Source organism: Prionailurus bengalensis, chromosome C1 (genome assembly GCF_016509475.1).
Source record: "Prionailurus bengalensis isolate Pbe53 chromosome C1, Fcat_Pben_1.1_paternal_pri, whole genome shotgun sequence".
In the NCBI taxonomy this organism is placed as follows: Eukaryota; Metazoa; Chordata; class Mammalia; order Carnivora; family Felidae; genus Prionailurus; species Prionailurus bengalensis.
The window spans coordinates 93,543,698-93,570,893 of NC_057345.1; the positions used below are offsets into that span (position 1 = coordinate 93,543,698).

The 27,196-nt window shown below is 59.2% G+C and overlaps 1 protein-coding gene across 7 annotated transcripts; it reads left to right on the top strand.

Annotated features, from left to right (window-relative positions):
* The first annotated feature begins 162 nt into the window (after positions 1–162).
* CELSR2 (cadherin EGF LAG seven-pass G-type receptor 2) lies at positions 163–26,694 on the top strand. 7 transcript variants are annotated; one of them, XR_006296690.1, is made up of 34 exons: positions 163–3,612; positions 7,968–8,615; positions 10,533–10,755; positions 11,170–11,285; positions 11,462–11,550; positions 11,934–12,091; positions 12,519–12,682; positions 12,832–12,957; positions 13,322–13,488; positions 13,769–14,056; positions 14,140–14,314; positions 14,539–14,680; positions 14,838–14,958; positions 15,357–15,540; positions 15,717–15,818; positions 16,457–16,551; positions 16,767–16,976; positions 17,459–17,642; positions 17,743–17,871; positions 17,958–18,138; positions 18,299–18,466; positions 18,565–18,691; positions 18,806–19,006; positions 19,369–19,543; positions 19,864–19,976; positions 20,107–20,186; positions 20,274–20,400; positions 20,491–20,613; positions 21,241–21,368; positions 21,820–21,908; positions 22,014–22,199; positions 22,473–22,507; positions 22,655–22,889; positions 26,003–26,115. XR_006296690.1 is itself a non-coding variant. In XM_043575763.1 (34 exons), exons 1-34 carry the CDS (start codon positions 285–287, stop codon positions 26,286–26,288), a joined length of 9,048 nt encoding a protein of 3,015 aa, XP_043431698.1. In that variant the 5' UTR covers positions 163–284; the 3' UTR covers positions 26,289–26,694. The 7 variants fall into 7 exon arrangements, 4 of the variants coding, with proteins under 4 accessions (XP_043431698.1, XP_043431700.1, XP_043431701.1 ...); XR_006296688.1 differs by lacking the exon at positions 26,003–26,115 and adding an exon at positions 23,210–24,957; XR_006296689.1 differs by lacking the exon at positions 26,003–26,115 and adding an exon at positions 23,353–24,957.
* Positions 26,695–27,196: the final 502 nt, after the last annotated feature.

A 27,196-nucleotide genomic window follows, 5' to 3' on the forward strand; every position in this document is an offset into this window, starting at 1 on the left:
GGCGCAGGTGGCGAGAGCCGGGCGCGCAAGTGGAGGCGCGGCGCCAGCCAGCGGTGGTCGGGGTGACCCGGGCGCGGGCCGGGATCGGGGAGCGGTGCGAGCCCGGGTGCGTCGGAGAGCTCAGCGCCGGGCCCCGCCGAGGCAGCAAAGCGCAGGCCCGAGGGGCGCACGAGTGGCCCCCGGGGACTGGCGCCCCGGCCTGGGCATGAGGCGCGGCGGGGCCGGCTGGAGCCGGAGGAGGAGCCGCCGCCGCCGTTGACCCGGCCGGCCGGGAGCAGGGAGAGATGCAGAGCCGGGCAGCCCGCGACCCCCTTCCAACGCTACTGCCGCCGCCGCCGCCGCCGCCGCTGCTGCTGCTGTTGCTGCTGCTGCTGCTACTGCCGCCACTGCTGGGAGACCAAGTGGGGCCCTGTCGTTCCCTGGGGCCCGGGGGACGTGGCTCCTCAGGGGCCTGCGCCCCCGTAGGCTGGCTCTGTCCAGCCTCAGCCTCCAACCTCTGGCTCTACACCAGCCGCTGCAGGGATGCAGGGACGGAGCTGACTGGCCACCTGGTGCCCCATCACGACGGTCTGAGGGTCTGGTGTCCAGAATCCGGAGCCCACATCCCCCTGCCGCCAGCGCCTGAAGGCTGTCCATGGAGCTGTCGTCTCCTGGGCATTGGAGGCCACGTTTCCCCCCAGGGCAAGCTCACCCTGCCCCAGGAACACCCGTGCTTAAAGGCCCCACGGCTGAGATGCCAGTCCTGCAAGCTGGTGCAGACCCCGGGGCTCAGGGCAGGGGAAAGGTCAGCAGAAGAGTCCATGGGCGGGCGTCGGAAAAGGAATGTGAATACAGCCCCCCAGTTTCAGCCCCCCAGCTACCAGGCCACAGTGCCTGAGAACCAGCCAGCTGGTACCCCTGTGGCATCCCTGCGGGCCATTGACCCAGATGAGGGTGAGGCAGGCCGGCTTGAGTACACCATGGATGCCCTCTTTGATAGCCGCTCCAAACATTTCTTTTCTCTGGACCCGATCACGGGGGCTGTAACTACAGCCGAGGAGCTAGATCGTGAGACCAAGAGCACCCATGTCTTCAGGGTCACGGCACAGGATCATGGCATGCCCCGACGCAGTGCCCTGGCCACACTTACCATCTTGGTGACTGACACCAATGATCACGACCCTGTTTTTGAGCAGCAGGAGTACAAGGAGAGCCTCAGGGAGAACCTGGAGGTTGGCTATGAGGTGCTCACGGTCAGAGCCACAGATGGTGACGCCCCTCCCAATGCCAATATTCTGTACCGCCTACTAGAGGGCCCCAGTGGCAGCCCCTCTGAAGTCTTTGAGATTGACCCTCGCTCTGGGGTGATTCGAACTCGTGGCCCTGTGGATAGGGAAGAAGTAGAATCCTACCAATTGACAGTGGAGGCAAGTGACCAGGGCCGGGACCCCGGTCCACGGAGTGCCACAGCTGCTGTGTTCCTATCTGTGGAGGATGACAATGACAATGCCCCTCAGTTCAGTGAGAAGCGCTACGTGGTCCAGGTGCGTGAGGATGTGACCCCAGGGGCCCCGGTACTCCGGGTCACAGCCTCAGATCGAGACAAGGGCAGTAATGCCTTGGTGCATTACAGCATCATGAGTGGCAACGCTCGGGGACAGTTTTACCTGGATGCCCAGACTGGAGCTCTGGATGTGGTGAGCCCTCTTGACTATGAGACAACCAAGGAGTATACCCTACGGGTTAGAGCACAGGATGGTGGCCGCCCCCCGCTCTCCAACGTCTCTGGCCTGGTGACAGTGCAAGTCCTGGATATTAATGACAATGCCCCCATCTTTGTTAGCACCCCTTTCCAGGCTACTGTGCTGGAGAGTGTCCCTTTAGGCTACCTGGTCCTCCATGTCCAGGCCATTGACGCCGACGCTGGTGACAATGCCCGCCTGGAATACCGCCTTGCCGGGGTTGGGCATGACTTTCCCTTTGCCATCAACAATGGCACAGGCTGGATCTCTGTGGCAGCTGAGCTGGACCGGGAAGAGGTTGATTTCTATAGCTTTGGGGTAGAAGCCCGAGACCATGGCACCCCAGTGCTCACTGCCTCAGCTAGTGTCAGTGTGACCATCCTGGATGTCAACGACAACAACCCCACCTTTACCCAACCAGAGTACACGGTGAGACTCAATGAGGATGCAGCTGTGGGCACCAGTGTGGTGACAGTGTCGGCTGTGGACCGTGATGCCCACAGCGTCATCACCTACCAGATCACCAGTGGCAACACCCGTAACCGCTTTTCCATCACCAGCCAGAGTGGTGGTGGGCTGGTGTCGCTCGCGCTGCCATTGGACTACAAACTTGAGCGGCAATACGTGCTAGCTGTCACTGCCTCTGACGGCACACGGCAGGACACGGCACAGGTGGTAGTGAACGTCACTGATGCCAACACCCACCGTCCCGTCTTTCAGAGCTCCCACTATACGGTGAATGTTAATGAGGACCGGCCAGCAGGCACCACGGTGGTGCTGATCAGTGCCACGGACGAGGACACAGGTGAGAATGCCCGCATCACCTACTTTATGGAGGACAGCATCCCTCAGTTCCGCATTGATGCAGATACAGGGGCTGTCACCACCCAGGCTGAGCTGGACTACGAGGATCAAGTGTCCTATACCCTGGCCATCACCGCCCGGGACAATGGCATTCCCCAGAAGTCTGACACAACTTACCTGGAGATACTGGTGAATGATGTGAATGACAATGCCCCTCAGTTCCTTCGTGACTCCTACCAGGGCAGCGTCTATGAGGATGTGCCCCCCTTCACCAGTGTGCTGCAGATCTCGGCCACTGACCGTGACTCTGGCCTTAATGGCAGGGTCTTCTACACCTTCCAAGGGGGTGATGATGGAGATGGTGACTTTATCGTAGAGTCCACATCAGGCATCGTGAGAACGCTTCGGAGGCTGGATCGTGAGAATGTGGCCCAGTACATTTTGCGGGCATATGCAGTGGACAAGGGGATGCCTCCCGCCCGCACGCCTATGGAAGTGACGGTCACTGTGTTGGATGTGAACGACAATCCACCCGTCTTTGAGCAGGACGAGTTTGATGTGTTTGTGGAAGAGAACAGCCCCATCGGGTTGGCTGTGGCCCGGGTCACAGCCACTGACCCTGACGAAGGCACCAATGCCCAGATCATGTACCAGATAGTGGAGGGCAACATCCCTGAGGTCTTCCAACTGGACATCTTCTCTGGGGAGTTGACCGCTCTGGTGGATTTGGACTATGAAGACCGGCCTGAATACATCCTGGTCATCCAGGCCACGTCGGCTCCCCTGGTGAGCCGGGCTACTGTCCACGTCCGCCTGCTTGACCGCAACGACAACCCACCAGTGCTGGGCAACTTTGAGATCCTTTTCAACAACTATGTCACCAACCGCTCAAGCAGTTTCCCTGGGGGTGCCATTGGCCGTGTGCCTGCCCATGACCCTGACATCTCAGACAGCCTGACTTACAGCTTTGAGCGGGGGAATGAACTCAGCCTCGTCCTGCTCAATGCCTCCACAGGCGAACTGAGGCTGAGCCGGGCATTGGACAACAACCGGCCTCTGGAGGCCATCATGAGCGTGCTAGTGTCAGGTAAGGAAGGGCCCAGGTGGTGTCAGGTGGGGGCGGCCATTGGAGGAGGCCCTGGGCAGCCGTCCAGGGAGAAGCCTTGGACTCACCTCTCTGCCCAGAGGCTGGCACAGAGGTTGAGGGGTGAGAAGCAGCTTGGGAAGGAGCCCTGGGAATCCTGGCAGCTGGTGCAGGCCCCGCCTGCCACCCCAGGCTGGGCTGGGCTGCTTCGGTTGGCTGCCCCCTGCCTACCACCCTGTGACGTGGCAGGGCAAGTGTGGCGAGGCTGCCCTGGCTATGGCTGCCAAGAATTGTAAGGAAAAAAAAGAAAAGAAAAGAAAAAAGGCACGTGGAAGACTGGGGGGCCAGGAGAGCTGGGGGAGGGGTAGAGAGGACTGTGTTGTGTGTGGGGCAGGGAGGTGAGCCGGTCCCCTCAGCACCCCTTCACGCCCGGCAGGGTATTCTTGTGATCTCATAACAGCCTTCTGACAGAGCAGAGGGCTGTGGGGCACAGGGTTGCCGCCGAGGGGTCAGGACCCTGCTGTCGGGCCTCTTCTGGCCCCTTCTGGCTCCCGGCTGAGCCCCAGACTGGCTGAGGGGGACTTTGTCTAGTGCATTCTTTTCCCTCCAGGCAGAAAGAGCCTGGCCTGGCTACCCCTTCAGAGCTCCCGCAGGAAGTGAAGCCAGAGCTCATTGTCTCTGTCCAAACAGACCCCACTGTCAGAGGCCATGGTTCGGGGTCCAGCTTGGGGGAGGGGCTGCGGTGAAGCCAGGGCCAGGCTGAGGCCTCCTGGGCTGCCTTGCCACCCCGTGGGCTCTTCTTAGGATGCTAGGCCTTCCTTGCTGTCTGTGACCAGCCTGGACTCAAGGAATGAGGTATGGAGACCAGGATGAGTGAGGGGACTGGTGGTCTTTGAGGGTAGAGCCCCCTGCTCCGGTGGGGAGAGAACAGAGTCCTGGGGCGTGGGAGCCTGGCCAGGACCCAGGCTAGGCATTCCTGCTGCTTGGCCAAGCGCTCAGCCTGCAGACTCCCTGGACAGAGGGTTGGGGGAGGAGAGTTGGGGGGGGGGGGGCGGCATTCTGTCTTCTCTGTCAGCTATGAGGAGTGATTGGCAGTGGCAGGGAGGGGGTCAGCCCCAGGTTGCCGAGTCCCTTCCCCAAGCCTGGGAACAACTGGCACCCCCATGAGGGCCCCTTGTTAGAGACACCCTAGGGATGGATGGCCCAGGATACCCCATTCCAGACACATAAGGGAGGAGAAGAAAAGAGTCTGGCACCCCTCTATTGCCACCTCAGGGAGTCTGGGCCTAGAGGGCAATCAAAGACCTGTGAGATGCAGGGTGTGGTCAGCCCCCTCCCCGCTCTGGGTCCTTCCTGGACAGATGCCTCCCCTGCCCTACTCCCTTAGGTGGCCACGGGAGCCAGGGGATAAGAGATTTTAGAGGTCATGGACAAGGCTCTGTGCCTCTTGAAGCTTCAGTTTCCCTCCAGGAGGAGGATGTGAAGGGCTCGAGCTCCTGTATCCTGTACCCTTTTCTGCTGGGAGAAGCAAGCTGTGGGGAGGGATGGAAAAGAAGGGCCTCTGCTTCTTGTCCTCCCCACAGCCTGTCCTAGGCGAGTATGGCAGGACACTGAGGAGGCCCCACCCAGCCTTCAGGCTCCTACCTGGGCAGAACCCCTGACCACAGCTCCCTGAGAACAGAAGGGAAGGCCTCAGGCTGGCCCTCCAGCCCTGGCCCCACCATGTCCCTTAAGCCCTGACCCTTGGAGGCAGTCACCACGGCAACCCCAAAGTTAAGGGAGGCTGGGGTGAGGGGGAACTGACTCCCACTGCCCCTTTGTTTTCCTTCTCTTGTTCTTTGTCTCTCTTTCTTACCCGCCCCTGCCCACGGGGCCCTCCTGCTCTGCCCCACTTCATTGCCCTCTCCTGATCTCCTGTGTAGCTCTCTCCTCCTTTCCCACTTTCTCCATTGCTGGCTCTTTTTCTGGGTCTTTGTTTTCCCCTGTTTGGTCTCCACGTTCATGCCCCTCTGACTTCCCTGCCTCTTGTCCCTGTGGCTGAAGCTGCCCCAGCTTGGGCTGGATGGCTCTTCTGAGGCCCCAATTCTCCCTGCCTCTTTCTTACTCTGCTGGAACACACGGGAACTCTTGTGCGTGGTCTGGTCAGCTCCCAGAGCGGCAGACCCCCACCCACTCCCCCTCCAGGCCTACCGCTTCCAGTGGCACATCTGCCAGGGGAAGACAGGTTTGGAGTCTGATTCTGCCACAGTCTGGGACCTGGGATCCCTGTTCCCACCCTGCCTTGACACCTGAGGGGTGACCTAGGTCAAGGCAAGGGAGAGGAACAAAGAGGAAGGACTGAGCAGTAAGTTGACTGCTGGGGATGAGGGACAACAGAAGAGGGGGCAGGTGGTCACAGATGGTAGACCAGATGGGAAGCAACAGAGACACATTGGGTGAGGGGCATGGGCGGGGCCTGGGACGGCAGTGGGGAGACACAGGGAGGAGTGCTTGTTCCCGGGGCTGAGTGGTGGTGAGGTTTCTCTTGCTCACTGGCTTTGACTGCCCCCTCCGCTCCCTAATCAGTTAGGGGCTCTGTGTGGACTCTTCGGCAGCTTTCTGCCTGGAAGGACTATCCCATCAAGGAATCGCTGGGCAGAGGCACCAAGTGCCTGAGAGCCCTGTGCCAGCTCCCCACCTCAGTGCAGGGTGGTCTGAAAGAGGGAGAAAAGTAGAGCCTGAGGTCATAAATCTGGGCAGGCCTCCTGGAGTAGGTGAGCTTGGGGCAGGTTAGAATAGTAGGAGGACTGTGGGTAGGCCAGGTGGGAAGGCACAGCGTGTTCGGTAGCTCTAGACGAGAGTAGGAGGAGCAGAAGTGGGGAATGACAGGCAAGCTTGCTGGTGAGAGCAGGCAGGTTTTGGCAGTCTCTGCGATGAGGCTGGAGGGCAGGTGGGTGGACCAAAGCCATGGCTGAGATGGGTGTCTGCCTTCAGCCTTCCCTGGCTGAGCTGAGCTGCCTGGTGTAGTTAGCCACCTCCCGTAGGTACGTAGGTACGGCAGAGAAGCAGAATCTATTCCCAGGTCCCTCCCATAATGCCACCCCACCCCAGAAACACCATCTTCTGCCCTGTTCCCACTAGGGGTGCCTTCTTAATATCAACTCAGGGCCCCTCCTGCTGTGTTTAAAAGATCATTTCCTCACTATGGAGACATCAGCATCTTAGCATTTACCGAACACCTACTATGTGTAGGACATTGTAGTAAATTTAAAAAATGAATACCCTTTACAGCCCTGCCAAGCCATTTCCTCCTCCCCACTGGTCTCCGGCTTTCATTTTCGAACTAAATAAAATCCAGTGTCACGTATATGTGCATTCAGGTGTGCATGGTATTTCTGGGCTTAGAGTGTGGGTGGAGTGAGACACTAGAGTGTGTTAGCACCTAGCTGTTTATAAGTGAGTGTGTGGCCTGCAGGTGTAGCAAGCATTTGGGTGCAATGCAGTGAGCCAAGCGGGCGATGAATAGCTAGAGGCCCAAGGCCGGAGGGGAGATCAGCCTAGTGGGGCTTTTCTGGGGTTTCAGGTTGGAGAGCTGCCCAGGCCCTTCCATCTCTGCCCCCCACCCCCATCTCTCACAGCATCAGGGCAATGGGTGGTGCAGCCCCTGGAAAGGTGGCTCAGCTGGATTTCCTGGGGTGAGGCCTCCCCAGGCTATCTTCAGCAGCCCAGAGAGTTGGGCGGGAAGAATGCTTTGTGTGGGGCGTTGCTATGGGGATAGCAGGCCTTCGCCTAAGCAGCCATGGGGCTCAGTGGGAGGGGGACTGGGTGGCCCACTGACCCAGTTCACCCCTCACTCTGCCTCGGTGGGGGAGGAGGGAGCACGCCAGGGTCAGGGTTATGGTAGTGTCGAGGTATAGAGGCTGAGGGGGTAGGATGATCATTTTTGTGGGTATCTCATGGTGCTCTGGGCCCTGTAGAAAGGTAAGAAATAGGCAAAATTGGGTTCTTGTGCAGGGAAGTCCCGAATTTGGTGTAAGAGAGTAAGAGTCATGGCTTGGACAGGGAAAGGTGCACAAACATTAAAAGACATGCCGTTCTTCACAGTGCAGGGTTTTTGTAAAGTATGCAAAGAGAACTTGTGAAAAATGGAATCACCTTAAGTGTGGGTGGGGGCCGATCCAGCAAGGTGTGACTTCCCTACATGTAGTCTCTTAGGCACTTTTTGCCACTGTGGCAGCTGGGCAATTCAGTAGTGTGTGGGCTGGATTTCGGCTCCCGCTCCCTTCTTGGGGTGCTCCTGCCCAAAGCTAGGTCTCCGGCTTGGCACCCCTGCCCTCCCAGCCCTGTGCCGGGTCCTGACCCATGTCACTTATCCGCAGACGGCGTGCACAGTGTTACTGCCCAGTGCGCACTGCGTGTCACCATCATCACGGACGAAATGCTCACGCACAGCATCACACTGCGCCTGGAGGACATGTCGCCAGAGCGCTTCCTGTCCCCCCTACTGGGTCTCTTCATCCAGGCGGTGGCCGCCACGCTGGCCACACCCCCAGACCACGTGGTGGTCTTCAACGTGCAGCGGGACACCGACGCCCCCGGTGGCCACATCCTCAATGTGAGCCTGTCGGTGGGCCAGCCGCCTGGGCCGGGGGGCGGGCCGCCCTTCCTGCCCTCCGAGGACCTGCAGGAACGTCTGTACCTGAACCGCAGTCTGCTCACGGCCATCTCGGCGCAGCGCGTGCTGCCCTTCGACGACAACATCTGCCTGCGCGAGCCCTGCGAGAATTACATGCGCTGCGTGTCGGTGCTGCGCTTTGACTCCTCCGCGCCCTTCATCGCCTCCTCCTCGGTGCTCTTCCGGCCCATCCATCCCGTTGGGGGGCTGCGCTGCCGCTGCCCACCGGGCTTCACGGGCGACTACTGCGAGACCGAGGTGGACCTCTGCTACTCGCGGCCCTGCGGCCCCCATGGGCGCTGCCGCAGCCGAGAGGGCGGCTACACCTGCCTCTGTCGCGACGGCTACACGGGTGAGCTGGAGGGGGTCGGGGGGAGGTATTCTGGAGGGCTAACGCTTCAGTGCGAGCACAGATCAGGTTAAGCACCGGGGCTGCCTCGTTCTTTTCCAGAATAAGGCAGGCACAAGTTACACTGGCCATCTGCAGATCCCACTTGCTCCTCTACAGCGATCTACTGGGGAGGGAGGAGGGGGGAGCCCACCTTCTCCCAGCACTCCCCACCCACATCCCAGGCAGCGTAGTAAGTGAGGTCAGCGCCTGCTCTAGAGGCAGCCGGCTCGGGTTTATATTCCAGCTTTGCCACTAGTAGTAGTTGTGTGACCTCGGGCAAGTTACTTAACCTCTCTGTGTCTCGGTATTTTTAAATGGAGATGATAAATTGATTTACCTCACAGCGTGGTTGTAAGGATTAATGTAATTAACTTAATACATGTAAAGAGCCAGCCCTTGGAAGGTGTTGGCTGTGATTTAAGAGACCACTGGACTCAGGCGACTTGTTCTGAGTCTCACCTCACAGCTTGACTAGACCTGAGGCTGGGCCTGGAATCTGGTCTCCCCCACCACTGAGCGAGTTACCTTTTTGGGCTGCAGCCCATACTTTTCTTCCCAGGCATTGAGAAGAAGGCATAGAAAAAACTGGAGGGGTTTGGGTGCGGGGTAGCGTTGTTTCAGAAGGTCTGTGTACCTTTGTGACCCTGAGCAGAATAGCTCCACCCCTGCGCAGGTGCTGGGAAAAGGGTCAGGCCTCCCAGTTGGCCTGTGACCTGGGTTTTTACACATCCCCTCCCCAGCCTCTGCTTTGTGCTCCTGACCCCGCCCTGCAGGCTCCTGTTTCTCCTCAGGACACCCCCTTCTCTCCTCCCTGGGCCCTTCCTTCCCAGATAGGTTAGGCCTACTCTCTCTCCTCCACAGCCATGCCCACTGGCTCTGCCAGGGTTGGCGGGCAGACCCCACCGCCTTTCTGCTGCATCTTCCTGCCCAGAACTTGCCAGACTTGACTCCTCTCAGTCTGCTGTGGGTGGGGGTGGAGGGGAGGGGAGGGCTTGGGGGATGGGAGGGGAGTCTTTGTCCAGGAGGATGGGGAGGGGGGCTTAGAGTAGGCGAACAACAGTTTCCATGGAAACAAGAGCCAGTCACTAGGCACAGGAGCTGAGAACCTATCTCTAGAATCTGGGAATGGGGAGGGAGAGAAAGGGGTGGATTTTCCCATCTGATGTTGTTGGAATTTTCAGTTCCTCCACTGAAATCCTGGTCTGCTCCCAGGGCTCAGTTCCCCAATCTGTCAGCATCTCCCAAGTGCACAGAGGGCCTCCTTCTGGGCCCCAGGACTCAGGGCGGGAGTTCTCTGCCCCATTCCTGGGAGTCTCCAGCTTCCCCCACCCCTCACCCCCCACCCATAACTCTGACAACCGAAGTGGAAGCCTGGTCTCTTCCCCAGAGAGGGAAACTGATCTTGGCGCCTGGCAGAGACAAAAGCACCAGTGGGAGGGTGGGAGGAAGGGGGTTTGGCACCAGCCCTGGTGTTGTCCTGCAGGCTCTTTCCTCCATGCATATCCACCCCTGTGGGAACAGAACACCCCCAAGCTTGCTTGGAAGCCAGGATACCAAAGGCTAACTAGGACCTGGGCCTTATGACCAGAGACCCCGGCAGGCCTGTGCACTTGAGCCCCAAAAGGAGTACAGAAGGGCCTGGGAGCTTCAAGGAACTCGCAGGGGAGCAGTATAATGGGATGGTGGTGAGAATGGCACGGTGGGCCAGACACAACACCCCGGTTTCCTAGAGCTCAGAGAAGGTGGGCACATGAAAGGAGGTGCAGATGCTTGGGAGAATTTGGGAGTGTTATGGGAGGTATCGCTGGGTGAGGAGCCGTCCCAGTTACTCTACCCTCTCAGGCACTTGATATCCGCCCTGGCTTTCCCCTTGCCCAGGTGAGCACTGCGAGGTGAGTGCCCGCTCAGGCCGTTGCAGCCCAGGTGTCTGCAAGAACGGAGGCACCTGCGTGAACCTGCTGGTGGGTGGCTTCAAGTGCGACTGCCCATCTGGAGACTTCGAGAAGCCCTACTGCCAGGTGACCACGCGCAGCTTCCCCGCCCGCTCCTTCATCACCTTCCGTGGCCTGCGCCAGCGCTTCCACTTCACCCTGGCCCTCTCGTGAGTGGCTGGGCCCTGAGCTGGGGGGAGGGAGTGTGGAGAGAGCCTGGGGTGTCTCCCATTCTGCACGCAAGGCAAGAGGTCAGGCAGCGAAAGTGCTTGGAGCAGGTTGTTGGCAGAGCCAGCTCTGCACTTGAGAGTTGCTTGTGCGCTCTGCCAGCAGATGTTCCTCACCCGCCAGGGTCCACTTATCACTCTTCCTACCCCACTTTTGAGGGTGGGGAGTCAGGAGGTCAGGGTTCTGGTTTTAGTTCTGGTTTGGGCTCATCTTCCACGTTCTAGCTCCACAGCCCTTAACCTTAGCCAAGTGTCAGCCCTCTGGAGTGTCCTGAGTAGGATCAGGGAGGGGCTAGTTAGGTGGCTGGGGTTAGGCTGGTGCCCCGCTCCCTGCCCCCATCTCCACCTCCTGCTCAGGTTTGCCACCAAGGAGCGCGATGGGCTGCTGTTATACAACGGACGTTTTAACGAGAAGCATGACTTTGTGGCCCTCGAGGTGATCCAGGAGCAGGTCCAGCTCACCTTCTCTGCAGGTGATCCCGGTTGCCCCATGTCCTTGCCCATCTCCCAAAGGCCCTATGTGTCGTGGCCCCTGACCCCAAGCCACACGCCCTCCCAGCCCAACCTGGGCCCAGTCCCAACTGTGAGCACACCCTCCCCATTCCCAGCCCTCATCTGACGTCCCAGCTCACCTGGGTCCTTTCCCCAGGGGAGTCAACCACCACTGTGTCTCCGTTCGTGCCCGGAGGGGTCAGTGACGGACAGTGGCACACAGTCCAGCTGAAGTACTACAATAAGGTGAGTGTGGGAGGGGGTCAAGGAGCTGGAGGGTTCTGTCCTTGGCTCAGGTGCTCAGATCTAGGTGGTGCTTCATCCAGGGGGGCTGGTAATGGGTGACACTTCTGACGGAAGGGGGGGAAGGGGGTGGGAACTTGCCACTTTGCCGGGGTGTCTCCCTTCCACCCTGCAGTACTAGATGTCCCCTGTCCTGTTAGACAGGCACACACTCCAGCAGACATTGAGGAATGCAGTCGAGCACATATGTCACGTGAACACACGTGTGCACACCTGTATATATGTGTGTACAGAGCGGTGTCAGCATGTGCTGGTGCCTTTGTGCCTGGCCCGTGAACCTAGTGGGCTTCTTGAACTGTTTCTCTTCTCTGCCCTTCCCTGTCCAGCCACTGTTAGGTCAGACAGGGCTCCCGCAGGGTCCATCTGAACAGAAGGTGGCTGTGGTGACCGTGGATGGCTGTGACACAGGAGTGGCCCTGCGTTTTGGAGCTGTCCTGGGCAACTACTCCTGTGCTGCCCAGGGTACCCAGGGTGGCAGCAAAAAGTGAGCAGGGGAGAGGGCTGAGGGATGGGGTGCAGTGTGGGGCCAGGCAGGGAGGGAAGGTTGAGACAGTGGGCCTCAGGGAGCCCTGAAATGGAAACCAATCCAGATGGCGGCCTTCCCTCATCTTGCTTCCCTTAGCCCCTGCTCAGGCTTCTGCAGAGGTTTGGGTTGGGGAGCGGGAACGGCAAGGTTAGGCGATTAGGGCAGGGTCTCATGGAGCGGTCTGGGGGGTGCAGGGGGGATGGTGGGTGTGAGATGAGAGTGGCTCCAGGTTGGGATGCCCCGCTTTCTCTGTGCTTTCTCCAGGGCCCCTTGGGCTCCTGCCTGGGCCCTTCCTGCCTCTGGCCTGGTGGCAGGGAGAGGAGAGAAGGAAGAGCCAGAAGCTCCCCCGTTTTGCCTCACGTTGCCATCATTTCTGCTCCCCCAGGTCTCTGGATCTGACAGGGCCCCTGCTGCTGGGTGGGGTACCTGACCTGCCCGAGAGCTTCCCTGTCCGCACGCGGCACTTTGTGGGCTGCATGAGGAACCTGCAAGTGGACAGCCGGCACGTAGACATGGCTGACTTCATCGCCAACAACGGCACCGTGCCTGGTACGGGGACCCGGGGCAGGGGCAAGGCCAGGAACCCAGTGCAGAAAGGCTGGGCCTGGAATGGGGACGTGTTGGGGGTTTCAGAGGCCCCTCCGGCTACAGGTTTTCTGTCTGGAGCCCCGACCCGAGCCCCTTTCTCTCCCGTCTAGGCTGCCCTGCCAAGAAGAACGTGTGTGACAGCAATAGTTGCAACAATGGGGGCACCTGTGTGAACCAGTGGGACGCGTTCAGCTGCGAGTGCCCTCTGGGCTTCGGGGGCAAGAGCTGTGCCCAGGGTAGGAGGGGCAGCCAGCAGAGGCTGAGGCCCGAGAGCTGTCAGCAATGCTGGGAACACTGGCAGGGTCGGGGCAGGCGCTGGGCAGGGCCCAGCCAGGCTGGGCTGTAGGTGGAAAAGCGTGTCTGGGCAGAGCCCTGAGAGGGTAGCACTGGAGACAAAGGGCCCAGTCAGAGGCAGGCCTGGGCACAGCATGGGGCAGGCGCAGGACAGGTAAATGCTCTGGAGGGTGGGGCCAACGAGGGGAGTGGGCACTAGGAGGGGCAGTGCCCTGCCTCCCACAGAGCCACCACCTCTGAGCATCATACCCCCTGGGGCACTTGGCTACTCCACCCCTCAGAATCTGCCTTTATCTGCCTCCTCAGAAATGGCCAACCCGCAGCGCTTCCTGGGCAGCAGCCTGGTGGCCTGGCACGGCCTCTCGCTGCCCATCTCCCAGCCCTGGCACCTCAGCCTCATGTTCCGCACACGCCAGGCCAACGGTGTCCTGCTGCAGGCTGTCACCAGGGGGCGCAGCACTATCACCCTGCAGGTGATGCAGGGAGGGGGTAGTGACCAGGGCTGCTGTAGCCTCCAGGGGGCTGGTCAGAGATGGCTGGGCGGGGTCTATTCTTGTCCCCAAGGAAGAGGCCGCTAGAGCTGTTTGTTGGATCACTGCTGCCATCTATTGGCCCCAAGGGAAAAAACACCTTTTCTTCTCTGGCCTCAGCTGGGCAGTAGGATGGGTTTGGTGGTCCAGGAAGGACGGCATTGGGCTAGAAGAGATGATTAAGGCAGTCTGCTGACCCTCTTTTCTTTTCTCCTGCTGCCAGCTGAGGGAAGGCCATGTGGTGCTGAGTGTGGAGGGCACAGGGCTCCAGGCCTCGTCTCTCCAGCTGGAGCCAGGCCGGGCCAATGACGGCGACTGGCACCGTGCACAGCTGGCTCTGGGAGCCAGTGGGGGCCCTGGCCATGCCATCCTGTCCCTTGACTACGGGCAGCAGCGGGCAGAGGGCAACCTGGGCCCCCGGCTGCATGGGCTGCACCTGAGCAACATTACAGTTGGGGGAGTGCCTGGGCCAGCCGGTGGGGTGGCTCGCGGCTTCCGGGGCTGTCTGCAGGTGAGCCTCCTCCCCTGCCTCCCAGTCCTCACCACCTGGAGGCCTGCTCCACAGAGGGCCAATACCGCTTCCGTCCCTCCCAGGGTGTGAGGGTAAGCGAGACGCCCGAGGGGGTTAGCAGTCTGGATCCTGGCCGTGGGGAAAGCATCAATGTGGAGCCAGGCTGTAGCCTGCCGGACCCCTGTGACTCGAATCCGTGTCCTGCCAACAGTTATTGCAGTGATGACTGGGACAGCTATTCCTGTAGCTGTGATCCAGGTATGCTAGGGATCCAGGGAAATGGTGGGTGCCCAGGGTCTCATTTCAGCTCTGCTGTGTGACCTGAGGTGGGTCATATGACCTCTCTGAGCCTTGTTTTCTGCACTGCAAAGCCATAGCCAGCTGGTATGATTCTCAGACTGGAAGGTGGTGGATGAAAGCAGGTTTGAAGAAAGTGCCAGGGGAGGGTGGGCTTTGAGTCTCTCTCATCCTTATGGTCCCAGGTTACTATGGCGACAACTGTACTAACGTGTGTGACCTGAACCCATGTGAGCATCAGTCCGTGTGTATCCGAAAGCCCAGTGCCCCCCACGGCTACACCTGCGAGTGTCCCCCAAATTACCTTGGGCCATATTGTGAAACCAGGTAAGCGGACCAGGGCATGACCGGTCCTGTCTCTGGGGTGTCCCTCAGAGCACCATGAACCTGGGTGAGCCACAGCCACAGTCAGAAGGGCCACACAAGGCTGCACCAGACAAGGATGGCAGAGGGAGCTCATGTCCGCCTGGGCTCCTCTCTGCAGGATTGACCAGCCTTGCCCCCGAGGCTGGTGGGGACACCCCACGTGCGGCCCGTGCAACTGTGATGTCAGCAAAGGCTTCGACCCAGACTGCAACAAGACAAGCGGCGAGTGCCACTGCAAGGTGACAGCCCCCACCTGGCCTCCACAGTGGCCTCCTGGGCCCTTAAGTGGAGAAGGCCTTACTGCAGAGAGAGCTTAGGGCTGTGTGCCCTTGCTCTGACGGGGTGGACAAGTGGCCCCATGCTCTGTTGTGTCTGGGGTGTGGGGGACCCAGGATGGATACTCTACCAGTGAACTCTAGGCTGGCCTCACTGGTTGTTTGCAACCAGTTCTGACTGGTTGGCATCTCACTGATGGGCTAAACCGCAAATTGTTACCAGTTAAATATTTTGAATACCATTCCTGGGGGACCTGAAGTCAGCGAGCCTCCCTCCAGAGGGGCCACAGCTGAAAGGATCCATGAGCATCCAGGAGAGACAGCCTGAGCCAGTGACCCGCATCCTCTGTCCCCCCTCTCAGGAGAACCACTACCGGCCCCCTGGCAGCCCCACTTGCCTCCTCTGTGACTGCTACCCCACGGGCTCTTTGTCCCGCGTCTGTGACCCCGAGGACGGCCAGTGTCCATGCAAGCCAGGCGTCATTGGGCGCCAGTGTGACCGCTGTGACAACCCTTTTGCTGAGGTCACCACCAATGGCTGTGAAGGTGGGGCTCCCATGCTGGGTCGGTGGCTCTCCTGCTGTGTGCCAGGTCCCGATGTCCCAGGGATGCCAGGAGCAGGGGCTGGTTGCAGTCCTGAGGCTGCTGAGGGCGGGTTGGGAGCCTGAGCAGAGCTGCAGGGGGACAGCTACTCCTGGGTGACCCTGTGTGTTTCCTTGCAGTGAATTACGACAGCTGCCCACGGGCCATCGAGGCTGGGATCTGGTGGCCCCGTACCCGCTTCGGACTGCCTGCTGCTGCTCCCTGCCCCAAAGGCTCCTTTGGTAGGTGCTGGACTTGGCCTGTCATCACTAGGACTGGCTGCAGATCCCGGGACCTCTCTCTGGTCTCCAGGTCCTGGAGACTCCATGTCCCACACTGTTGCTCTGCTCCCAGGGTTGCCGGGATGAAGGGCCCCTACATCCTGAATTCTTAACAAAAATGCTGAAACACCTGCCGTGTGCAGCCACAGTGACGGGTATAGAGATTCAAAGATGAATCACACAGGGTTCCTTCCCATCCTCAACTCACTGCCTGGAACAGGAATTATGCCTCTAGAAAGGCAGTCTGGGGAGTAGGGGCTGTTGGGTGCTGTTCCAGGGGACCCAGCCCCAGTCCTGGTCCTTGGACTGAAATGATGAACAGAGTTCATAAGCAGAGAGTGGCAGAGAGCACAAGGTGCAGAGGGACAGCGATGTCTAGGGGCTTGAGGAGAGTGTGTGCCCTGTGCTCCTACATCCTTGTTTGGGCCCATCTTGCAGGGGTTTCGTACTCTTCTCATCTGGGCTGCAGGAGGGCAGGGCCCTTGTTTGCTTGTCTCCTGTCTCTGGCCCATGAGGTCCTGGCACCCGGGAACTCTGGCAGGTCCGGGAAGCATCCTGTATCTGTCCTGAGGCCTGCCATCTGGGCTTCCTTCCCCCAGGGACTGCCGTGCGCCACTGTGATGAACACAGGGGGTGGCTCCCCCCAAACCTTTTCAACTGCACATCAGTCACCTTCTCAGAGCTGAAAGGCTTTGTAAGTGAACCTCCTCTCTCCCCTCACTGCTGCTAGCTTTGAGAAAAGGGCTTTTGGAATTCCAGCCCCCAGGGTCCCCCCCACCGGGAGTGGCCATTTCTCCCTTTTCCTGAGGCCCTTTTACTCCAGAGTTCCAGTCCTGCCCTCTGGGGACCTCACTGCTATCCTCCTGTGCTAACCTCCCGCCATCCCTGTCCTGTCCGGCTCCATCCTAGGCTGAGCGGCTACAGCGGAATGAATCAGGTCTGGACTCGGGACGCTCCCAGCGGCTGGCTCTGCTTCTGCGCAATGCCACACAGCACACGGCTGGCTACTTTGGCAGTGATGTCAAGGTGGCCTACCAGCTGGCCACACGGCTGCTGGCCCATGAGAGTGCCCAGCGGGGCTTTGGGCTGTCTGCCACGCAGGATGTGCACTTCACCGAGGTGGGGCTTGGATGGGGCAGGGCTGGCTGGTTAGATGGGGTCATGGTGAGTGAGCCCGTTTCTGGGGCAACCTGAGGGCTGAATGGGGAACACTCTCCATCCCTGCCTTTGGGGACCTCCCAGTTGGCATGAAGCCTCCGGGAGGTCCCTCGAGCCATGGAATTTAGAGCATCTCCTTCCAGCTCTTTTTCTAGTAAGGTGCTAACAGAAACTAATGTTTGTATTGGGGCCTGGCCTGACCAGGTTCCTCGGAGCAGAGGCCTTGCCCACCTTGCCAGGCTGGGGAGGAATCAGCATCTAGCCATGTGTGTGGGTCCAGACACAGGTCTTGGGAAGCTCCTAGTTCCAGAATGAGGAGGGAAGGTTTGAAGGAGCGGCATGGTTGGCGTGGGTAGCCAGGGCTGGTCGAGGCACAAGTGGGGCCCGGTGGTGGGGATGAGAAGGTATGGGGCTGCAGCCCACTGTGACCATGCCTACCCCAGAATCTGCTGCGGGTGGGCAGCGCCCTCCTGGACGCGGCCAACAAGCGTCACTGGGAGCTGATCCAGCAGACGGAGGGTGGCACGGCCTGGCTGCTTCAGCACTACGAGGCCTATGCCAGTGCCCTGGCTCAGAACATGCGGCACACCTACCTGAGCCCCTTCACTATCGTCACGCCCAACATCGGTGAGGCTGGGTCAGGGAGGGGGCTGTGGAAAGAGGCCCTGGCCAAGGTGGCTGTGCTGGGGGCCTGACCCAGGGTCTGACCTGTGACCCTTCTCCCTAGTCATCTCTGTAGTTCGCCTGGACAAGGGGAACTTCGCTGGGGCCAAGCTGCCTCGCTATGAGGCGCTGCGGGGGGAGCGGCCCCCTGACCTGGAGACGACGGTCATTCTGCCTGATTCTGTCTTCAGAGGTCAGTGGGGAGCCAGAGGGTGGGTCAGGGGCCAGGCTGGGGCATCTGTGCGGGGCCCAGCTGAGTGGACAGTGTCCCGGTCCCAGAAACACCCACCGTGGTCAGGCCCGCGGGCCCTGGAGAGACCCAGGAGCCAGAGGAGCTGGCTCGGCGTCAGCGGCGGCACCCAGAGCTGAGCCAGGGTGAGGCTGTGGCCAGCGTCATCATCTACCGCACCCTGGCCGGGCTGCTGCCCCATAACTATGACCCGGACAAGCGCAGCCTGAGGTGAGCAGCTGAGGAGACAAGGGGTGGGTGGGATGCAGGTTGGGCGGGTGAGTGCTGAGGCACAGAGAGGCCAGGGGTCGGGGCATGTCCAACTGATGATGGGTGTTCCCTCAGCCACGGGACTGCCATAGTGACTGTGTACCTGCCTGTTCTTCATCAGAGTCCCCAAACGCCCTGTCATCAACACGCCGGTGGTGAGTATCAGCGTCCATGACGATGAGGAACTTCTGCCCCGTGCCCTGGACAAGCCAGTCACGGTGCAGTTCCGGCTGCTGGAGACGGAGGAGCGCACCAAGCCCATCTGTGTCTTCTGGAACCATTCCATCCTGTGAGCCTAAACTGCCCTTCCCCCAAGGCTTTGGGCGGAGAGCCAAGCCCCTGGGTGCCTTACACTCCTGGTCCCCTGCCCCTGCCTCCCTCGTGCAGAGTCAGTGGCACAGGTGGCTGGTCAGCCCGAGGCTGCGAGGTCGTCTTCCGCAACGAGAGCCACGTCAGCTGCCAGTGCAACCACATGACGAGCTTCGCCGTGCTCATGGATGTGTCCCGGCGAGAGGTTGGACCCCCAGGGGGCAGCCGCGGAGCTAGGGGTGGGAGCCCAGGGCACTGGGCTGGATTCTTAGGCCCTGCCCTTCCTAATTCTCCTGGCCTCTTGCCACCTGCTCTGCAGAATGGAGAGATCCTGCCGCTGAAGACACTGACATATGTGGCCCTAGGGGTCACCTTGGCTGCCCTACTGCTCGCCTTCCTCTTCCTCACTATCCTGCGTGCCCTACGCTCCAACCAGCATGGCATCCGACGGAACCTGACTGCTGCACTGGGCCTGGCCCAGCTGGTCTTCCTCCTAGGAATCAACCAGGCTGACCTCCCTGTAAGATTTCTCCCCTCACCCAGAGACCGTCCACAACTTCTAGTCCTATGAAACTTCCTATAGTCCTCCCCAGCTCCCCAGTCTCTGCTTCTGCAGCCAAAACTCAGAGCCCAGCCCAGCACCCAGCCCATGGTTTCCTCTTCTCCAGCTCCCCCTCACCTTCCCCTACCGCGCCCCCCTCTGCCGCCTCCCCCCCCCCCCCGCCTCCCTGTCCCCCAACCCCCCCGCCCCCCCGCCAGCATCCTAGGAGTACCTTCCTCTGGCCCACACTTCCCAAAGCACCACCTTACACCCAGGCCCTTCCCCTGACAAGACGCTCTGGGTGTGCCCTGGTCACTGACCAGGCATGGCTGGGCCCCCAGTTTGCTTGCACAGTCATCGCCATCCTGCTGCATTTCCTGTACCTCTGCACCTTCTCCTGGGCCTTGCTGGAGGCCTTGCACCTGTACCGGGCACTCACTGAGGTGCGCGACGTCAACGCTGGCCCCATGCGCTTCTACTATATGCTGGGCTGGGGTGTGCCTGCCTTCATCACAGGTACCTCCCACCCCCTTCCCGGGCCTGAGGTTCTGCATCCCTAGGCCCTGGGTCCACCTTCATGCCACATTCTCCCCACCCACATCCCAGTCCCAGAGGCCCCATACCCCCATGACCCAGGCTGAGTTCTCCGTAGGCATGCCTCTCAGTCCTTGAGGCTCCCCACCAGGGGCTGGGTCCCCCATCCTGGACAGGTCGGCATGGACACATGGTGGGTGGAACCCTTTGCCCTCTGCACCTGGCCCTGTGAGCCCATTTGACACCTGACTGGTGTCAAGGCCCTACCACCCCTTCCCCTGCTGTTGTCACCGTACCCCCAGGTCTAGCCGTGGGCCTCGACCCTGAGGGCTATGGGAACCCTGACTTCTGCTGGCTCTCCATCTATGATACGCTCATCTGGAGTTTTGCTGGCCCTGTGGCCTTTGCTGTCTCGGTAGGTGCTAGAAAGTGGGCTGGGGGTGAGCAGGCTGAGTGTGTCCCCATTTAGGAATGGGGAAACTGCTGGGCCCCCGCAGAGTTGAGTAGAAGCTGTCTGTCCCCTGATGATCGCCCTCCCCTGCTAGATGAGTGTCTTCCTGTACATCCTGGCAGCCCGCGCCTCCTGTGCTGCCCAGCGGCAGGGCTTTGAGAAGAAAGGCCCTGTGTGAGTATGGGGTGTGGGTGCCTGGGCAGTGGGCAGGCATCGGTGTGGGAGGCCTCCTGGCCGGGCTCACAGCCTCCCCCTCTCCAGCTCAGGCCTGCGGCCTTCCTTCGCTGTTCTCCTGCTGCTGAGCGCCACGTGGCTGCTGGCGTTGCTCTCTGTCAACAGTGACACCCTCCTCTTCCACTACCTCTTTGCTGCCTGCAATTGCATCCAGGTACCTGGCCCAGGCCCATGGAGATGGGGGTGTGAGGCTTGGCCATGGGGTGCCCGATTCCGCACTTAGCTGCTGCCTCTCGCCTGCCAGGGCCCCTTCATCTTCCTCTCCTACGTGGTGCTTAGCAAGGAGGTCCGGAAAGCACTCAAGTTTGCCTGCAGCCGCAAGCCGAGCCCTGACCCTGCGCTGACCACCAAGTCCACCCTGACCTCGGTGAGGGAGCCAGGGATCAGGGACGTGGGATCAGGGAGGTCTGGGGCAGAGAGGAAGAGGCAGAAGGCCCAAGGAGCTTGTTCTCTGTGCTTTTTGCCCCGCTTTTTCTTCATCCTTACATCCTTTCCTGGAAGGAGGAAGGAAGGGGTGGTGAAATGGTATGTGTGGCCTGGGAAGAGGGGGACACGGGGGTAGGGAGGAAGGTTTTGACTCAGAAGAGTTGGGTGTAGAGCTAGGAAGAGTAAGGTGAGGAAGTGACCAAGACAGGTGACCCAGTCACGGATGCCCAACATCTGAGAATCCCTCGTGGATCTTGGTAGATTTTCTGTGTCCAGCACATTCTCAGGAGATAATTCCTGGTACCATTTTTTACCAGGAAGCCCTTATATAGCTGAGTCCAGGGTACTTGGCGTGCACAGGGCTGGCCCAGGTACGGCAGAGCTATGGCTACTACCAGGCCCTGATATGGGAGTGGTGGGGGGAGCGGAGATGTGGGGCCTCTCTCTTTCAGACCTGGGCGTGTAGGTGGTAGAACTTAGGGCAAGCTCCCTCGGCCCTTCTGCTCCCCATCCTGGGGCCACCCCGGCCTGCTCCCCCTACCTACTGACCTCTCCCTTCCATGCCTAGTCCTACAACTGCCCCAGCCCCTATGCAGATGGGCGGCTCTACCAGCCGTACGGAGACTCAGCGGGCTCTCTACACAGTGCCAGCCGCTCGGGCAAGAGTCAACCCAGCTACATCCCCTTCTTGCTGAGGTGAGCCCTGGTGACGGGGGCATCCACAAGGAGAGAAGAGTGCTGTGCCTGCTGGAAACCAGGCCAGCCACCTGCTGGGAGTTGAATATCGCACTTGGTGGCTGGCTGACTGGTGGCAGCTTAAATTAGAAGCAGGAGGCGGGGTGCCTGGGTGGCTCAGACCGGTTGGACGTCCAACTTAGGCTCAGGTCATGATCTCATGGTTCGTGGGTTTGAGCCCTGCGTCGGGCTTCGTGCTGACAGCCTGGAGCCTGCTTGGGATTCTCTGTCTCTGTGCCCCTCCCCCATGTGTGCACACACTCTCTCTCTCTCTCTCAAAATAAATAAACTTAAAAAAAAAAAGAAGTAGGAGGGGCATGGGGCAGGAACAGGGAAACGAGAGAGAGAGAAAAGAACGGGACACTAGGCAAAGGGCTGGGCTGACCCTTCTAACATGGCCTTGTCTTCTCAGGGAAGAGTCCACACTGAACCCTGGCCAAGGGCCCCCTGGCCTTGGGGACCCAGGTAGCCTATTCCTGGAAGGTCAAGACCAGCAGCATGGTGAGAACAGAAGCCCCTGATGGCCGGTGGGGGGCAGCTGCCTGGCTTTTGTGGAGGGTGTGCAGAGGCAGGTTGGTCAGCCGTGATTTCTCCCCCACCTCCCAGATCCTGACACAGACTCTGACAGTGACCTGTCCCTGGAAGATGATCAGAGTGGCTCTTATGCCTCTACTCACTCATCAGACAGTGAGGAGGAGGAAGAGGAGGAGGAGGAGGAGGCCGCCTTCCCTGGAGAGCCAGGCTGGGACAGCCTGCTGGGGCCTGGCGCTGAGAGACTGCCCTTGCACAGTACCCCCAAGGGTGGGCCAGCGCCAGGGCTTTGGCCTTTGAAGGGGGCAACGGGAGGGCAAAGGGCCTGGAATTCCTAGGGTAGTGAGTTCCTAGCTGCCTGTCTTCTCTGGGCCTTATCAACTTCCTTTCTCCACCAGATGGGGGCCCAGGGTCCGGGAAGGCTCCCTGGCCAGGAGACTTTGGGACCACAGCAAAGGAGAGTAGTGGCAATGGGGCCTCTGAGGAGCATCCTTGGGAGAATGGAGATGCCCTGCCTCGGGAGGGGTCCCTGGGCCCCCTTCCAGGCCCTTCTGCCCAACCTCACAAAGGTGAGCAGGGCATGCCCAGCTGCCATGCTCCCCCATTTGGCAACCTCACAACTCACCTTTGCTCCGTGGCTGGTAGGGCTCTCTAGGGCAGTCCCATGGGCCTACCACTTGTTCCTCATGGCGCCTGCACCCCCCCTCCCCCCACAGGCATCCTCAAGAAGAAGTATCTGCCCACCATCAGTGAGAAGAGCAGCCTCCTACGGCTGCCCCTGGAGCAGGGCACAGGGTCTTCTCGGGGCTCCTCAGCCAGCGAAGGCAGCCGGGGCGGGCCCCCTCCCCGCCCTCCACCCCGGCAGAGTCTCCAGGAGCAGCTGAATGGGGTCATGCCCATCGCCATGAGTATCAAGGCGGGCACAGTGGATGAGGACTCGTCGGGCTCCGAGTGAGTGAGGCTGGCTGGGTGGGACCGGGCGCAGCCCCTCAGAAGCCCAGCTGGGCTCACAGCTGCTTCCAGGCCTCGCCAGGCTGCTCTGGCAGGCGGTCGGGGGACGGATGGGCTGGCCAGCTGCCTTACTGTGACATGCCCACAGACCATGGTGCCCCATGGGGTCAGCTCAGCCCGCATCGGGCAAAGTGAGGGAGGGTGGGGAGCTGGGGTTGCTTTTCTGTTTCCTTCTCCTGGTGGAAGCTTCTCCCTGTCTTCTCTGCTCCGACTAACCCCCTGTCTGCCTTTTCTGTCACTTTCCTTTCCTGCCTCTCCAGATTTCTCTTCTTTAACTTCCTGCATTAACCCTGGGCCGGTGGTTCCTACACCCTGAGGCTCCCTTACCTTCCCCAGCTGCACTCATGCCCCCACTCCTGTCTTGTGCTCTATCCTGCCCTTGCTCCCCACCGCCTGCCCGCAGCAGCGACGAAACATCCATCTGAGGAGCCTGGGCCTTGCCGGGAGGGGCGCCCACCCCACCCAAGGCCATCTAGTGCCAACTCCCTCCCCCACCATCCCCTTCACTGCACTTTGGACCCCTGGGGCCAACATCTCCAAGACAAAGTTTTTCAGAAAAGAGGAAAAAATAATTTAAAAAAGGATCTCCACTCTTCATGACTTCAGGGATTAATTTTTTTTATATGCTGGAAACTGACTCCCCTTTCCCTTCCCAAAGAGGATAGGACCTCCCAGGATACTTCCCAGCCTCTCCTCAGTTTCCCATCTGCTGTGCCTCTGGGAGGAGAGGGACTTTTGGGGGGCCTGCCCCTCATTTGCCATCACCAAAAGGAAAGGACAAAGCCACATGCACCCAAGGGCATCAAGCCCTGCAGGCTGCACCCCGGCAGGCCTCAGTATGGTGAGGGCGTCAAGGTGGAGGGCACTCCTCACTCTGCCTGTGCTGCCCCTCCCAGGAACTGAAAAAAGCCCTGTCTGGTGAGGGGGCAGAAGGACTCCACGCCCCCAGACCCCCAAATGCTGCATGAACACATTTTGAGGGGAACCCGTGCCCCTGGGCGGCGGCCGGGCCACCCCAGCCCCTCTTCTCTCCCTGGACTCTGGCCACGCGCTGCAGTCCAGGCGTTTGCTCAGTTCGCTGACCCGAAAGTGCTTCATTTCCCTGCCTGACCCGCATGGGGAAGGCCAGTCGTGTGTTAAGTTGCGCTTCTTTGCTGTGGTGTGGGTGGGACGGGGAGGAAGAGTAAATCCAGGGCTGGCTCAGTCGCCCCCAGACGTCTCAAGCACAGGTCTCAAGCCTGGGTTCTGGTGTCCACTCACCTACCCACCCGAGATCAGACAAATCCCACTTTGTCTGACCTGCTGTGGCCTCTGAGACATGTTCTATTTTTAACCCCTTCTTGGAATTGGCTCTCTTCTTCAAAGGACCGGGTCCTGTTCCTCTTTCTCTCCCTGTCCCACGCCCATCCCCAGCTCCCTGCGAAGAGAGAGTTAATATATATTTTATTTATTTGCTTTTTGTGTTGGGATGAGTTCGTGTCCGGTCCCAGGGGGTCTGATGTGGCTGTGACAGGTTGGGTGTGTACCCAGCAATCCTGGCGTGGGGGCCCGAGGCCCTTCCCTTGCTCCAGGCTGTCATCTCCTGCCTCCTCTCCTCCGGCCTCCTCAGTTTTGCCAACTGCAATTCATTTGAGTTACTGTTTATGCTAAGCATGTACTCCTGACTTGTCACTGACTTTCCTCTGGAGCAGGTGGCTAGAAAAAGAGGCTATGGGTGGGGGGAAAAAATGTTCCTGTTCTCACTTGTAAGGCTGGTTTTTGGCTTTTCTGCCATGGATTCTCCCCCTGACCTCTCCCCTCAGCAATTCCTGCAAAGGGTTAAAAATTTAACTGGTTTTTAACTACTGATGACTTAAACAACACAAAGATGCTGGATGCTAACTTGATACTAACCATCAGATTGTACAGTTTGATTGTTACTGTAAATACAGTAGGGTTTTGTGTTTGTTTTTTTCATTTCCCCATACTACTGAATAAACTATAGCTCTGTGCGGGTTGAGCACTGTCATCACGTGCTTCTGTGTGGTACCCTGTCCTTCCAGAGGGCAGCTCTGGAAAACAAGAGCAGGCAGGGCCCTAGGTGGGCCAGGAGGTCAGGGGACTCAGATGCCAAGCAGCCGATGAGCTAGTCCCTCTACCAACACCCAAGCAGTAGCCAAATAGCCTCATCAGCACAGAGCCCATGTTCTGGCACGTCCAAGGAAGATGCGGCAGGTGGCAGGAAGGTTTCCTTTTCACCAGGATAGGAGGGACGTGTGGCTGGAGAGGCTGCAAACAGCAGGCAGGTTTCTGGTCTAGTCGCTTAGGGGCTGAGTCCTGGAGACAGAATTCAGGAGGCAGGGAGGGCAGAGTTGAGTGGCTGAGTGGCTGGTAGGAATTCAAAGCTCAGTGACTAGGTACCTCCTGACCACTTCTCTGGGCCATTTTGTGTGTTTTACCATTGGAAATGAAGCAGCAATTCACACTCAAGCCAACTACATGTTCTGCAACATTACTTCTCTTCCCAAGTTTTGTATTTTCTTCAAAGGTCGGTTCAGCAAACTAGTTAGGGAGTTAACATGGGGGCACTAGAGGGTGCGTAGTGATTAAGAGCACAAGCCCTGGGCACCAGACTGAGTGACTTAATTTCTTTGCCTGCAAAATGAGGATGGTAAGAACATCCGCCTAATTGAGCTTTTATGAGACTTAAATGAGTTAGCACATGTAAGGCGCTTAAAACAGTTCACAGTGCATAGTAAGAGGCCAGTAAATGTTGCCTTCCCTCATTGCTGCTACTGGGCAGGGGCGGGGTTAGAGAGCATAAAGAGACAACTAGAAAGGCGGACCTGAAGGGAAGGAAGGAAGCAGGTAGCTGAACAAGGAAGGCAGCTGTGGCAGGTGGGCCTCCTCCCTCGCTGGCACTGCCTACTGAATGTTGCTTAAGCCGGCTTGGGGCGGGATGGGGGTGGGGCAGGATGGGGGCAGGGTGGGTGGGGATGGGGTGAGGTGGGGGTTACGAAATTCAAGACTGACTGGGAGCAAAAGGAACATGCCTTGTCCTTTCCGGCCACCAGGTGGCAACAGCACATGGGTCTGCGGCTGGTTTTGTCTCCCAAGCTACACACACGTGCCATCTGCTGGCCACACCTAAGTGCTTGCCTGGGCATGCCGACCTTCCAGCGCTTCTGCCAGAGCCGGGAGTCACCAACAGGCCCTGCTCGCCAGACACCCGCGCAGGACACAGCTGGGGAACACACCTCAGGTTTTCTGGCCTCTGCCAGATTTCTCCAGAGCCAAATACTCAAGTGTGTTTCCACATCCCCTCCCCCAACTCAATTCTTGGAATCCCAGAGGCTGTAAGAGTTGCTGACAGAGGCTCAGGGAGAGGGGTGAACATCTAGGCAGCTGTCACTGTGATATAGGTGAAATGTGTTACATGAACTTTAAGATCGGCCATAAAAAGGAGAAGACAGCAGTGGAGGGCCTCTGTCTGGGGAAGGGCATTTCAGTGCCTATGTAGGGTGCTTGTGGGCATATGTATGTGGGGGGCAGGGGACACCAGCTGACACTCCACTCCCTCTGCCCAGTTGCCTATTGCCTTCCTTAAGTCACAGCCTAGCCTTCTAAGAGGGAAGTTCTCTCAAAACTCACAAGGAATTGAATTGGTTCTGGTTGCAAGAGTCAAAGGCTGTGAGTCAAAGGCTTAGCGAAATCTGTTAAATGAGTCTCATTCATTCAACAACCCCCCACCATCTTGCACTCAAATTTATGTTTTCAACGTTTATTTATTTTTGGGACAGAGAGAGACAGAGCATGAACGGGCGAGGGGCAGAGAGAGAGGGAGACACAGAATTGGAAACAGGCTCCAGGCTCTGAGCCATCAGCCCAGAGCCCGACGCGGGGCTCGAACTCACAGACCGCGAGATCGTGACCTGGCTGAAGTCGGACGCTTAACCGACTGCGCCACCCAGGCGCCCCTCAAATTTATGTTTTCAATAAATAAATGAAATTGCCACATACAAATGACAACACTAGGCACTAAAACCTAGTGCCAACCCTCACGTCTAGGAGGGGACATAAGAGAACACCAACAATATCTAATGATATACATGACGAGGTGTTCCAGTATCTTCTACTGAAGCCGTCAGTGAAACTGAATACCAGGGGACCCATCAAAGGGGTCCCCTCATCTCAGTACCTCAGGCTAGATGATGAGGCATTCTCAGAAGGCTCCATTCTCCGGGTGCCCGAGTGGCTTAGTAGGTTAA

Bases quoted from the DNA above. Each gene is read 5' to 3' on its own strand.
- CELSR2 (XM_043575763.1), top strand. From the start codon at position 285: ATGCAGAGCCGGGCAGCCCGCGACCCCCTTCCAACGCTACTGCCGCCG. The intron at 12,092-12,518 runs GTGAGCAGGGGA...CTGCTCCCCCAG, and splicing joins ACCCAGGGTGGCAGCAAAAA to GTCTCTGGATCTGACAGGGC. The intron at 16,552-16,766 runs GTAAGTGAACCT...GCTCCATCCTAG, and splicing joins TCTCAGAGCTGAAAGGCTTT to GCTGAGCGGCTACAGCGGAA.